The sequence below is a fragment of the Cucurbita maxima genome, unplaced genomic scaffold, assembly GCF_002738345.1.
Source record: "Cucurbita maxima cultivar Rimu unplaced genomic scaffold, Cmax_1.0 Cma_Scf00034, whole genome shotgun sequence".
NCBI lineage: Eukaryota > Viridiplantae > Streptophyta > Magnoliopsida > Cucurbitales > Cucurbitaceae > Cucurbita > Cucurbita maxima.
In genome coordinates this window covers 253,141-267,282 of record NW_019272050.1, presented here as the reverse complement: position 1 = coordinate 267,282, position 14,142 = coordinate 253,141, and the positions used below count along the sequence as shown (strand labels likewise).

Genomic DNA, 14,142 nt, shown 5'->3' with positions numbered 1-14,142 from the left:
TAATTCAGCGCGAGGCGGCTCCATATCTTAAAAATAATAACAGAAATTGATGCAGGCGATTCTATGCCGTAGCGCTCTGCTTTGGGCGTTTGGCGCTGCGGATGCCTCGAGGAGGGAAAATAATAATGGCCGCCATGGCCAACTGGAACAACCTTGAAGCTTATGTAAATCGGTAGCTATGGAGAGAGGCGTTCAGAGATGGGCTGTTGACATCTCCGAGTGGAATCCTTCTCCCCCTGAGTTCTCCTCTGCGCTGACTCTTCTCCCTCGCCATGAACATTCCTCCATCCTTCGGTTAGTTCCTTTAACTGAATTTCTGCTGCAATATCTTTGCCTCATTTTCTGAATTTTGAATGAGACATGAACGCTTTCGATATGTCTTGGTTATTATTATTTTGTTTCTGTTTGTTTCTTCAGAATATTGAACTAGAAACTGAAATTGATTGCAAGTTTGTAGCTCTCTCTGGGAATAGATGTGGAATCCTTGGTGAATATACATAAACCAGTCGCCGATTTTTGAAAATATAACCATTTTATTATCGAAGTTTTCTTGATGTGTGTTTTAATCTTTGAATTTATAAAAGATAATATGTTTGTGGTTGCCATATTACGTGTGAGATCTCACATCGGTTGGAGAGGGGAACGAAACATTCTTATAAGAGTGTGGAAACTTCTCACTAGTAGATGCGTTTTAAACCCTTGAGGGAAACCCGAAAGGGAAAGCCCAAAGAGGACAATATATGCTAATTGTGGGTTTGGGCTGTTACAGAGGTACTAGAGCCAGACATCGGGTGGCGTGCCAACAAGGACGTTGGGCCCCCAAGGAGAGGAACGTAACATTCTTATAAGGGTGTAGAAACTTCCCCCTAGCAGATGCGTTTTAAATCCTTGAGGGAAACCCGAAAAGGAAAGCCCAAAGAGGACAATATCTGCCAGTGGTGGGTTTGGGCTGTTACAGAGGTACTAGAGCCAGACATCGGGTGGTGTGCCAACAAGGACGTTGGACCCCCAAGGAGGGGAACAGAACATTCTTATAAGGGTGTGGAAACTTCCCCCTAGTAGATGCGTTTTGAACCTTTGAGGGAAACTCGAAAAGGAAAGCACAAAGAAGACAATATCTGCTAAGGGTGGGGTTTGGGCTGTTACAGAGGTACTAGAGCCAGACATCGGGTGGTGTGCTAACAAGGACGTTGGACCCCCAAGGAGGGGAACATAACATTCTTATAAGGGTGTAGAAACTTCCCCTTAGTAGATGCGTTTTAAACCCTTGAGGAAAACCTGAAATGGAAAGCCCAAAGAGGACAATATCTGTCAGCGGTGGGCTTGGGCTGTTACAGAGGTATAAGACCCAGACATCGGGTGGTGTGCCAATAAGGACGTTGAGCCCCCAAGGAGGGTGGATTGTGAGATCCCACATCGGTTGGAGAGAGGAACAAAACATTTCTTATAAAAGTGTGGAAATCTTTCCCTAGTAGACGCGTTTTAAAACCTTGAGAGGGAAGCCTGAAAGGAAAAACCCAAAGAAGACAATATCTGCTAGCGGTGGGCTTGAACTGTTACATTACGTGAGTTAGATTTTGCTCATGTTAACATGGGTAAGTATCAAAATGATTCCATTGAGATATACATTTTAAAAGTTCATGATAGGATTTGGAACTTTTTTGCTACTATTTGTGAGTGTCCAAATCAATTTGGGCACATCTGGACTATTTTAACGCCTTACCCTACTACGTTAGATTACCAAGAAAATTCTTAAGATATTAAATCCTAGATACTATAACGGGAACTCATTCACTTCGAGCTCGTTACTATTTTCATCGGTTTTTATTAACCATTGACCACGAGGCGAACCCAAGTAGTTTATGAGATTTAAACCTGTTTCCTTTTTTTATATTCTTTGAGAATTTGATCCATACCTTTTCCCATTAGAAATGATCTTACAATTATATTTTTGATGAACAATTAAGCCATAGTGGTGGTTGACCTCTATTTATTTCCTTGTTCATAGATTTTTTAAGATGGAAGACAGGAAACGTGCGCTTGTGAGTCGGCTGCTTCAGTATGTTCTTGTGCAATACATATTGAAAATCCCTCACGATGAAATAATTATCAAGCGCACATTGGAAGGCAAGCCATATCTGGTATGGTTGGAATTTGGAATATATAAATAATAAGTTGCACGTTTTTTTTTTATTAATCCCGATAAGTATGATCCGTGTTCTGAACTAAAATAGTTTAGGCCTCGTTTAGTAACCAGAAAATTTGCTTGTGACATCGAGTTTTATCTTTCTTAAGAAAATATTCGAATTCTTAGCTAGATTTCAGAAACAAAAACAAGTTTATAAAACTACGTTTTTAGTTTTCAAAACTTAGGTTTGGTTTCTGAACACATATGTAAAACGTAGATAACAAAACGGGAAGCCCGAAGAACAAGGACCCTTCTCTTTTCGGCTCGGATACTTATCGAGTTTTGATATTTGATAGCTCCATGTGTTGATGGTTAGTTCTACAGCATTCAAGACGTTAACTAATATCATCCAAATTCTGTACTATCTTTTCAGGAATGTGATAAAGTTGGCTCAGAATTTCCCAATTTTAATTTCAATGTATCACATCATGGTGATTATGTGGTGATAGCATCAGAGCCTCTCTCTCTTGTGGGGTTGGATGTTGTCTCTTACGCCATTCCCCAAAATGAGGATACCATTGCATTTGTTAAGAACTTCTCCTCTTACTTTTCGAGTTTAGAATGGAAGAACATCATGAATGCTAGCTCTAGCTCGAGTGTTTTGGTCGAGTTTTGCAGGTTCGATTGAACTCCAACTTTGTCGTTTAGCTCTCTATGAATGCATTTCGATTTAGTTTTCTTCATTTAGACCCTAACTGTGCGATCCCACATCGGTTGGGGAGGAGAACGAAACATTCTTTATAAGGGTGTGGAAACCTCTCCCTAGCAGACGCGTTTTAGAAACCTTGAGGGGAAGCCCGAGCTTGGGCTGTTACAAATGGTATCAGAGCCAGACACCGGGCGATGTGCTAGCAAGGAGGCTAAGCCCTGAAAGGGGGTGGACACGAGGCAGTGTGTCAGCAAGGATGCTGGGCCCCGAAGGAGTAAATTGAGAGTCCCACATCGATTGGAGAAGGGAATGAGTGCCAGCGAGGATGTTGGACTTTGAAGGGGGGTGGATTGTGAGATCTCACATCAGTTGGGGAGGAGAACGAAGCATTCTTTATAAGGGTGTGGAAACCTCTCCCTAGCAAATATGTTTTAGAAACTTTAAGGGGAAGCCTGAAAGGGAAATCCCGAAGTAAATAAATAATTGGAGTTATTAACTGTTTCGGTTGGGGCGCAGATATTGGTCTCTCAAAGAAGCATATGTGAAAGCTATTGGAAGGGGAATGATGGCATACGGGTTGGAGCAAGTTGAGTTTCTTCATGATGGATGGAACAACATACGGGCTAAAGTTGGAGGGGAAATTCTGAAAGACTGGAGATTTTGGGTCTCAGAGATGGGAAATAAACATTGTGTAAGTTTCACATTACAGGATCTTTATGGCCTATCTTTTGAATGTTTAGATTAGAGATTTCGAATTGAATTCCTTTCGTCAACAAGAAATATTCTTCGAACTTTATCGGTCTAACTGAAAAAAAAAAATCAACACGTGAAAAATCTTGTCGAATTGTATCGTTCTAACTAGATGAGAATTCAAGTTATGTATTTCTCGAACGTAGAGTTTGAAATAGTATCTAAATTGTTAAAACTATAGGGATTGAATTCTAATTTTTTAAACCAATGATGGATCGAGAAGGGCCATTCTTTCCTTCACTTTGTCTTTGCTCATGTGAGATCCTACCTTGATTGAGGAGAAGAAAAAACATTCTTTATAAGGGTGTGGAAGCCTCTCTCTTGCAAATGCGTTTTAAAAACCTTCAAGGAAAGTCCGGAAGACACCAAAACAAGACAATATCTGCTAGCGGTGGACTTGGACTGTTATAGCTCATAACTTGCACTAACCATGAAAAAAATAAGTTAGCTCGATTGAGAAATAGCTAGAAGCTATAAACTTATGGTCTAGCTATAAACTTACGGTCATTTGCTCACTGTTGAGTTTGAATAGAGTGACTGAAAGCTGATGATATCCACTTTTGTCAATGTTTTCTTATTGATCTCAGGTTGCAGTTGCCAAGGGGCACCCGAGATCGGCTACCGAGAGCTACCAAAGGACTCTAACAAGGACGGAGTTCGAACCCGATGAATATCGTGCTGGTCTTCTTCTTCCCAATGTCAGCTTTGTGTCAAAAAGTGTAGAACAACTAATTTCCATATCCATGGAGTGAGGCTTTGATACCTGAAGACTGATTGTGAAAGATAGTTCAGCATGCTTGTTTGGCTAACTTGGGCATATAAACCATCAATTGTTGAGGGTTGAGTTTTACGGTGAAAACGTGTGCGTAAGTGATTTTGAAATTCTAGGCTTTTGGATATTAAAAGTAGCTAAAATTAGGGGTGTAAAAGAATCAATATCCCGACCAACTCAACTGCGAGGTGCAAATATATGAAAATTTTATGAATTAGGCTAGTTCATAAATTCCCTTCCCACGAAATTTCTCATTTATTGGGTGGGGACGAGGAAGCCTGAGATGGTGAACTGTCTTGTTAAGATCTCTTCTATGCTGAGAATCATCTGTTTTTCCCCATTTTGATTGACCTTGACCGGTCATTGCTGAAAAATCTGGCCCCAGCCCTTTATTGAGATAATGGAAGCTTCTTGTCAGGCCGAAGAATGTGCGGGCTCGGAGGCTCAAAATCTAGCATAGGCTAGCAGGCCGACGGCAACTCCAACTCATCGCAATCCTGCAATCCCCCAGGCAGAAATTTCCCAAATGGACTGAGTTGGAACTATTTAGACGATACATTTTATTAGTTATTTTAAAAGTTTTCATATTTTAATATAATATTTTTTAAACCAATCCTAATAAATAGATATATCTTTGTAATGGTCTGGCAATCTAATTTTTAAAATTTTTAATTTTAAAATTACATTACCATCTTTAATAATTTAAAAAAATCTGAGATAGTATTTAGTTTAAATATTATAATTAGTGTTTATAAATTAACTAATTTATTTTTAATTTATATTTCTAAAATAGTAAAAGAGCATTTACAAAAATATATATATATTTCATATTGAAAATATATTTATATTAAGTACGGATGAGAAAAAAAATAGACACTCATTCTTCGTTTAAACTAAAAATCTTCTCCCAATTTAAGTGAGTCTCCGATAAAACAGACATTCATCTCTACTTTTTAACTTTTTAACTATGAATCCAAAATTTTAAATATTTTGAATGTAATTTTTTAAATATATAATAAAATTGACTTATAAATCTTAATTTAAGGTCGGCAAATAAATAAAAATATATTTTATTTAAAATTTTTTATGGACTATATATTATGGTAGTTGAAATTATTAATATATTTTTATATTTTCGGTTATTATTTAAAGGGTAAAGCCACGTGGATGCTACGTGAAAAGGAAAAGAAAAGAAGAGAAAAAACCTAACGTCTCATTCTCCCTTCGCTCTCACTGTTTTCAGGCCGCCGGCGACTTGCAGGACCGCGACGACGCTACGGCCTCAGGCATCTGCCTTTCCCGTAGGGTTCTGTAGCGCTCATCACCACGAGCTTAAGAGCGACGGATACACAAGCGGCGGCGGACTCAAGAGACCTTCTCCGGCGAACCACGAGCGTTGCCGGCGCAGCTTCCTGTTTATCAACGCCGGCTCATAAAAAAAAAAGAAAACCAGTGTTTTCGGGGAACGGGTGTATTCGGTGTTGTTTTTGTGCACTATATTGGCAGTCGAGATTGCATTAGCATCTTACATTTGCCTAATCGTTCTGATAGTTAGTACACACTGAAATCTCAGTGGTTCAACCGAAATGGCGGCTTTCAATCTCGTTGTGAATATGTATGATCCGGCTTTGAAGCCTCGCTTGATACACAAGCTTCTCAGGGAACATGTTCCGGACGATAAACAGACGTTTAATGATCATTCAGAACTCTCGAAGGTGGTTTCTATGGTCAAAATCCATAATCTCCTCTCTGAATCTTCGTCTTCCATGGACCAAAAACTGATGGATAGCTGGAAATCCGCCGTTGATTCCTGGGTCAACCGCTTGCTTGTTCTGCTCTCTAATGATATGGTATGAACATGCATTTCATCTAATTCTGTTTAAATTACAAATTTTATCTAATCCTTTTCTTTATACTCTCTCCTATGGGTTTGGCTCTGATTTCTGGTAGACTCCTTAGTTGTTCAAACTTGAATGATACGGTGGGAAACGAAGAGTCTGAGAGTCTGTTAGGTTTTATGACTAAATAAATTAGTGCTGCTTACAAGGAGAAAAATTAGGGCTACTCTTAGAGCTAAACCTAAAATTTGATAAAATAAATATTGATTGTGATGTACAACACAGAAAACCCTAGGGATGGGGAGGGACTTTAGCTTTTACTTCAAAAAAATATTATTATGATTTAGAACAAATGGAAACTTCTAGGATGCCTATGACGATGTATTCTAAAGACAAAATGGGATTCATTAAGGCCATTCCAAACTTCATCAGGTGAGATTTTACAATACGAAATTGATATTGTTGCACAAAGTTACTGAGAAACTCAAGATTTCAAACTTGCTTGAATATTTAGCTTTTCAATGACAAGCAGGAAAATAAGAAATGATATTGACTATCTTTTTTGAGAAATTGCACAATTTCATTTAGCGGTGACTAATGTTAACTTCCAATTTTTTTAAAGCCTGATAAATGTTGGGCTGGAATCATTTTACTGGGCGTGACTTGTCAACAATGCAGCTCGAGTCGTTTCTTGGCATCATATGCAGATTGGCTTCACAAGCTTCTGCCTCACTTGCAGGTAATAATTTTTTTTTTTTTCTTGGATGGATTCCTCAGTATTTAGCTACAAGTATTGAGTGGCGAAGATCTTAAATGATGAAGTATGTCTAAAGAAGAACAGGACTTATTATACATTGGACAGAAGTAAGATACGGGGGAGAAGCAATGATTCTGGATAGAATTTGTTATAATCGAAGTGATTATTGCTCGTTGGACAGAATGCATAATAACTTGCTGGAGTAATTTTCTAAAAATTGCCATAAGATAACCATTGGCTGTTCATTAATGCTAATGGAACTAGGGAACTGGCACATAGCTATTTTCGAGCATACTAATTTGATGTTTGTCATGATCGATGATGCGAGAGTTCTGAATCAGGGGATATGCTAATAATTTTCACGTGGTTCATTTTATCAAGTATAAAGTGGGAATGCTATGTAATTACAGAAGTTGTCAAGTTCCTTCTTTTGCTGTTTGATTTATTTATATAGTTTTCATCTTTAGCTTTTCAACTCATAATAGATCGTCATGCTTTCTTATACTTAAATGCTACCAAAAGTTTTACACTATTTTGTTTCTTGTGTTTTTTCTTTGTTCTATAGACAGATTCTCTGTTTCTGAAGGTGGCCACGTGTGCTTCGATCTCAGATTTATTCTTGAGGTACATCTTCATCTGACCTTGGACAGAAATTTATCATACAATTTTTCCCTCAAACATAAATCAATTAGTTAAATATACCCGTATGTGCGATCCCACATCGGTTGGAGAGGGAACGAAACATTCCTTATAAGGGTGTGGAAACCTCTCCCTAACAGACACCTTTTAAAACCGCGAGGCTGACAATGATACGTAATGAGCCAAAACGGACAATATCTGCTAGCGGTGGGCTTGGGTTGTTACAAATGGTATCAGAACCAGACATCGGGCGGTGTGTCAGCGGGGACACTAGGCCCCCAAGGGGGGTGGATTGTGATATCCCACATCGGTTGGAAAGGGGAATGAAACCGTCCTTATAAGGGTGTGGAAACTTCTCCCTAACAGACGCGTTTTAAAACCGTGAGGCTGACGGCGATAGGTAACGGACCGAAGCGGACAATATTTGCTAGCGGTGGGCTTGGGCTGTTACACCTTCCCAAAAGAAAAATATCAATGTTAAACCTTTTGCAAATGAAAAATAATTTTTAGGATTTGTATATTGTCGTTCCTATATAGACTTTGAGATCTGTAGATTCAACTTTTGAATGCTGGCTTAAGAATAATAGACAACTGGTTTAATCTCATTCTGCAGGTTATTACTTTTAGTTTATTTTGTCTATAACTTTAAAGTAACATGCTTGACCATAATTTGGCTGGTTTCATGACTTGTAATGATCTCTCTTTTACAAACTAGATTGGGCCGATTTCCAAACGTGAAGAAAGATGGGACTTCTTGTGCTGGGAAGGTCATTCAACCAGTAATTAAGCTGTTGCATGATGATAATACAGAAGTTGTTTTGGTAAGTAGTACAAGTAAAAGCACAGTTTTTGTAGACTATTTCCATGTGTTTAGGTGCTCAATAATTTTGGAACTACGATTTCGGTGATCTGTGCCAACGCCTCATATCCTTTTGTACTCTTTGCTCGGTAGTTAGAACTTTCGTTACCCATTCATATATGTAATGATCTGCATGTTGGTTGATGCAGGATACAGCAGTTAATCTATTATGCACTCTGATTGCTTTCTTTCCCTTTACAATCCATCGTCATTACGACTCTGTAAGTGCTTTATTGAATAATGTGATTTCCATTCTATTATAAATTGCATTCATGGGACTAATGGTAGTTATCCAACTTATCTGTATACCGATGGTGTAATCTAAGCTGCCAAAAGAAAAATTCACAAAAAAACTGCAATGAAAAGCTGGAAAGAGTATACCAATACTAGCTAGAAGAATTTAATTTTTTCCCACAACTCTACTCAATCAATAGAAATTTATTCCTATTCTTCTTCCACCAAATGCTCATACCAAGGGATAGCTTAGCAGTTCAACTTTGTTGGTATTCCAACAATTTTTATAAAATTTAATAGCAAACCTTTTTGTCCCAGAGGTATGAGGGCTGTCATTTATATTACTTGGCTGGCCTTTCTCAACATCTCAGCTCATATGGCTTCATGTTGTCAGCATGTTATTTATCGGCATAAATGAAAAATCTAAGAACGTAGAAATCCCGGACAAAGTTTGTTTTAATGTTGAAATATCGATGCTTGTTTATTATTGCTGAATTGACTAGTGAAATGTTCTGCAGGCCGAAGCTGCAATTGTTTCAAAAATCTTTTCAGGGAAGTGTAGTTTCAATATGCTGAAGGTATTTGGCCTCTTTTTAATTTAATTTAATCATAGATACCACTATAAACATCAAATTTCTCCTATAATTTTCTGTCTCTGTTTCATATCCAACATTTAGAAGCTTGCTCACTGCCTAGCATCACTTCCAAAATCAAAAGGAGATGAAGATAGCTGGACTGTACTAATGCAGAAGATTTTGTTATCAATTGACGTACACTTGAATGAGGCCTTCCAAGGCATTGGTGAAGGTAAACATGAACTGTATATCAAGTAGAGCTATCCTAATTTATGAAGATGGTGAGAATGATCCAATGATCCATTTGATTGTTTTTGTAGACTCGAGAGGTAACGAAGTCGTAAGGTTACTGATTCCACCCGGAAAAGAACCTCCACCACCGTTAGGTTGTAATTCATCGGCAGAAGGCTCCTTTGACAAACTAACAAAGAGCTCAGAGCAAATGTTAACTTCTATTATCTCGACCTTGATGTTTTGCTGTTCTACAATGATAACGAGTTCATACCCCAATCAGGTAGCATCATGTCATCCATTTTTTACTATTCATAAATATATTGAAATAAAGAAGAAAAATGATGTTTGATGGATATTTTGTATGTATTTTCTCAGGTGGCAGTTCCGATTCGCCCGTTATTAGCTCTTGTTGAGAGAATGCTGACGGTGGATGGTTCTCTGCCGCCCGCTTCAGTGCCATTTATGACATCTCTACAGCAAGAGTCAATGTGTTCGGAACTCCCGACCCTGCATTCAGACAGTTTGGATCTTCTCATTGCCATAATTAAGAGCCTTCGCAGGCAAGGCATCTACTATTCAACTACATATAATATCTAACATAGAAACCTTAATTCAGACTCTTTCAGTAATACTTCTTATCCATAGATATGCCTTTCTTCCTATCTCTGGAAGATGCAAGCCCCACTGTTTATTTCAGAGCCGATGATCTTTCACGTTCACGTGAATTAAAAAATAACCTAATAGTAATACTACAAATTTTCACGCTATATTTTTGTTAATATATTTATTATTAAATTCCTTTGCAGTCAGCTGTTGCCACATGCTGCATTTATTGTTCGACTCATTGTGAAGTACTTCAAGAAATGTGTGTCTGCAGAATTGAGAGTAAAGGTCTACGCAGTTGCTAAGTTATTGATGATGTCTTTGGGCGTTGGTAAGCAGAAGTACATTTATTTGTATATTTACCTATTTGTCAATTATTCTTCTTTTCTTAGAGAGATCAATTAGGCGATATGTAATTATAGCATTATTAGACAGATAATTTGATTGGATTTGTTGCATGCCCTTTCTTATTCTAGTTAAGGTTCAGTCTTTCGGTAACGGCTCAAGCCCACTGCTAGTAGATATCGTTCTCTTTAGGCTTTCCTTTTCAGACTTCTCCTCAAATTTTTTATAACGCACTTGCTAGGGAGAGGTTTTCACACCCTTATAAAAAATGTTTCGTTCTCCTCCTCAACCATGTGGGATCTCACAATCTATTGATGGTTTTTAAAATGCGGGGCTAGCAAATATTGTCCTTTTGGGTTTTCCTTTTTGGGCTTCCCCTCAAGATTTTTCAAACGCATCTGATAGGGAGAGGTATAAAGAATGCTTCATTTTCCTCCCCAATCGATGTGGGATCTCACAATCCATTAATGGTTTTTAAAACGCGGCTTCTTTATGGTAACCAGAAAAAAAATTATTCACTAAGGATTCTCAGAATTCAAGTTGATCTTTAGTTTCTTTTTGGAGCTAATTGAAACATTTTTAGGCAATGTGAGGAATGTAGGATATGGATCTTCCTTTGTTGTCCTTGATAAAATCATTAGAAATGTAAAAAAAAATATTTTGTGTTTCATTTGGTAAGGATACTATTGTTATTGTTTTCTTTTTGTCTATAATGAAATAATGTTTTGGGATGCATGCTTACTCGATGCTACGTCTGAATCAGGTATGGCTGCATCTCTTACACGGGATGTGATCGACAATGTACTAGCCGATTTGAACCCTGTTGATAATGAGAGTTGTACTCCATCTAGTGTGAATCCGAAGGACGCCCAAGGAGAATTGCCGCAACACCATAAGAAGAGAAAACGTCCTTTAGTTCCCACTTCATTTAAAGAGCAGCATGAGGGACATGGATCAAGAGACATTACCAGCAGCTTTATGTCCACTTCTGTCCCCTTGAGGATAGCGGCACTTGAGGCTTTGGAGACTCTTCTTACATTGGTAGGCATTATATAACTAATCTGTGGCTTTCTGTAAGGTTGTGCTTTGGGACATTTTTGGTTCCCTTTTGTTTCTGATATTGTTGCTAAATGATATTGTTGTATAGGCTGGTGCTTTGAGAACTGAAGAAGGATGGCGTGCGAAAGTCGAACATCTTTTAATAACAGCCGCAACATCATCTTTCGAATGGCCCTTGGCTTCAGATGACATCTTTTTCCAAACTAATGAATCTATTGAGGTTTGGGCGGATTATCAGTTGGCAGCATTTCGTGCGCTACTGGCTTCGTTTTTGTCTGCTGTTCATATACGCCCTCTGGCCTTGGCTCAAGGTCTTGAGCTTTTCCGTAGAGGTAAGTCTCTTTTGATATTTCATCTGTTAACTGTAACGGCTCAATCCCACTGCTAATAGATATTGTCCTTTTGGATTTTTCCTTTCGGGCTTCCTCTCAAGGTTTTTAAAATGCGTCTTCCACACTCATATAAAGAATGTTTCGTTCTCGATCTGAAATTAACTATTTATCAGAAAAATTATGCATAGAACAGCAGACGTTAGCTATTTTCTGATTGGTATTTTTATCTTCAGGTAAACAAGAACTTGGAACCAAACTTCCTAAATTCTGTGCGCATGCACTCTTAGCCTTGGAGGTTCTAATACATCCAAGAGTACTTCCCTTGTCGGATTTCTCGCCTGTGCATTTGAGCTCTCCCGAACCTCAAGCTACCTATAAAATCCCGGAAGATATGTACTTCGGTGGTATGAATTCTGGAAAATCGTTAAAGATCAACGACACTCGGGACATGGACCAGAGTGCCCCTGATTTGGACGACGATTTCTTGTATGATAGAGAAGTTGCAGATGACATCGAAGAGGCTCCAATTAGAGATGCCGGTAATGAGATAAATAACAATGTAACGACATATAACACATCGAACAATCTCGAAACAGGACCCTCTGCCGATGCCCTACAGACTACAGAAACCCCCAAGAGGACCGAGCAGGAGGACACTGCAGCAGCCATCACAGATGCTGCAGGGATTGTAGAGAAAGATGATGTATTTGCTAATGCAAGAATGAGCAGTTCTCTCGTGTCGTTAAAGTCCTACTCGAACTTATTGCCAGAAGATGATTTCCCCGACATTATTGATGCAGATCCAGATACAGACTGTGAGTGAAAACAAGGTACTGACAATCTTAAATCAATTTTGTAGCGTAAGGATGTTGTTTTAAGTTCAATATTAACTATGATTTTTTGTGTTGTATTTCGTGTTACCATAGTTTAAGCTAATCGTGGAAGAAGAAGAAGAAGCTATGTATTTAAAGAGCTTAGGATGCGACATTTTTGGTCATAAAATTAGGACATTGTTCATTCCCACCTAGCAAAATTAATTGTCTTTGAATTAGACTTTTTACACATTTTTGGTCAAACAGGCTTTTTTTGGACTAAATTTATTTTTGACAAAATTCATAAAATTCAGTACAAAATGATCAAACGAGAAGATTTTATTTATTTATTAATAGATAAATTGTGTTGGCAATTATTTTTATTTAGAAGAAAAATAGTTGTAATTGATTGAGGTATGTAGCAGTAATAATAAAATAAATGTTTAATTAATAAAAATACTCTTAATTTGTGTACTTGGTCTTGAAAATATTATTAAATTTTTTTAAAAAAATTAATAATGCCTTAAGACATTAAGAGTGTGGAAATTTCTCTTTTAACGTGTTTTAAAATCTTGAGGTGAAGTTTGGAAGGGAAAACATAGTAAGAGTGTGGAAATCTCTCTCCCGTTTTAAAATCTTGAGGGGAAGTTTGGAAGGGAAAATCCGATCCTTAAAAATCATGAGGAGAAGCTGGGAAGAAAAGCTTGTCCTTAAAAATCATGAGGGGAAGCCCGAAAGGAAAGCCAGTTTAAACCATAACGAAAAGTATTTTAAAAATATTTTGCATTTTTTAATTTTCATTAATATCTTTAAATTTTTTAATCTGATATTTTTTAAAATTAATGATACTTTTAAACACAAATTAAAAAAAAAATAATATATATATATATATATATATATATATATATATATATATATTNTTTTTTTTTTTTTTTTTTTTTTTTTTTTTTTTTTTTTTTTTTTTTTTTTTTTTTTTAAGTTTATGGTACTTTTAATTTGTTTTTTTAATTTTGATTTTGATTTTTTTAACCTAAAATATAAAATTTATGAATATTTTTATTAATTTAACTTAAAATAAGGAAATCGATTTTTTTTTTTAAATGAAAATAGAAAAATATTTCATTAGATTAAGGGCGGGTGTTAAATAATCATAAGTTGATTTATTATACTCTTGAATCTAAAACCAAAGATACTATATTTTGCCAGTATTTCATGTAACTCTTCGAGGTCATCCTAATAAAACTTGAATTGTTGTAGTTATTGAATTTTCTAGTACATAAACCGTACAAAAAAAAAAAAACTAATTTAAATCTTTTATGGTAATTATTTGTTAAAAAGATTATTCCAAATCTTATTTTTAATTTTGTGATGTAATAATCCTAAATTTGAAATACTCTTTATTTATTTATTATTATTATTATTATTATTATTATTATTATTTTCTAAGATGTGATTATCAATGAGAATTTCCCCCATTTTCTTTTAAATATTTTTAG

At 36.7% G+C, this 14,142-nt stretch overlaps 2 protein-coding genes across 2 annotated transcripts; both read left to right on the top strand.

The window, feature by feature from the left end:
- The first annotated feature begins 46 nt into the window (after positions 1-46).
- LOC111467608 (L-aminoadipate-semialdehyde dehydrogenase-phosphopantetheinyl transferase-like) lies at positions 47-4,544 on the top strand. Its single transcript, XM_023112575.1, has 5 exons — positions 47-294; positions 2,009-2,141; positions 2,562-2,806; positions 3,354-3,528; positions 4,175-4,544. The coding sequence occupies exons 1-5, from the start codon at positions 179-181 to the stop codon at positions 4,337-4,339; spliced, it is 834 nt and encodes a 277-aa protein (XP_022968343.1). The 5' UTR covers positions 47-178; the 3' UTR covers positions 4,340-4,544.
- A 996-nt stretch (positions 4,545-5,540) lies between these two features.
- On the top strand, positions 5,541-12,772 carry LOC111467603 (proline-, glutamic acid- and leucine-rich protein 1). The gene is made up of 13 exons (XM_023112570.1): positions 5,541-6,209; positions 6,820-6,936; positions 7,520-7,578; positions 8,309-8,414; positions 8,602-8,673; positions 9,205-9,264; positions 9,364-9,493; positions 9,582-9,775; positions 9,871-10,055; positions 10,302-10,429; positions 11,207-11,484; positions 11,591-11,834; positions 12,068-12,772. The coding sequence occupies exons 1-13, from the start codon at positions 5,946-5,948 to the stop codon at positions 12,655-12,657; spliced, it is 2,427 nt and encodes an 808-aa protein (XP_022968338.1). The 5' UTR covers positions 5,541-5,945; the 3' UTR covers positions 12,658-12,772.
- Positions 12,773-14,142: the final 1,370 nt, after the last annotated feature.

Bases quoted from the DNA above. Each gene is read 5' to 3' on its own strand.
- LOC111467608 (XM_023112575.1), top strand. From the start codon at position 179: ATGGAGAGAGGCGTTCAGAGATGGGCTGTTGACATCTCCGAGTGGAAT. The intron at 295-2,008 runs GTTAGTTCCTTT...CCTTGTTCATAG, and splicing joins GAACATTCCTCCATCCTTCG to ATTTTTTAAGATGGAAGACA. The intron at 2,807-3,353 runs GTTCGATTGAAC...GTTGGGGCGCAG, and splicing joins GTTTTGGTCGAGTTTTGCAG to ATATTGGTCTCTCAAAGAAG.
- LOC111467603 (XM_023112570.1), top strand. From the start codon at position 5,946: ATGGCGGCTTTCAATCTCGTTGTGAATATGTATGATCCGGCTTTGAAG. The intron at 7,579-8,308 runs GTACATCTTCAT...TTTACAAACTAG, and splicing joins ATCTCAGATTTATTCTTGAG to ATTGGGCCGATTTCCAAACG. The intron at 10,056-10,301 runs GCAAGGCATCTA...ATTCCTTTGCAG, and splicing joins ATAATTAAGAGCCTTCGCAG to TCAGCTGTTGCCACATGCTG.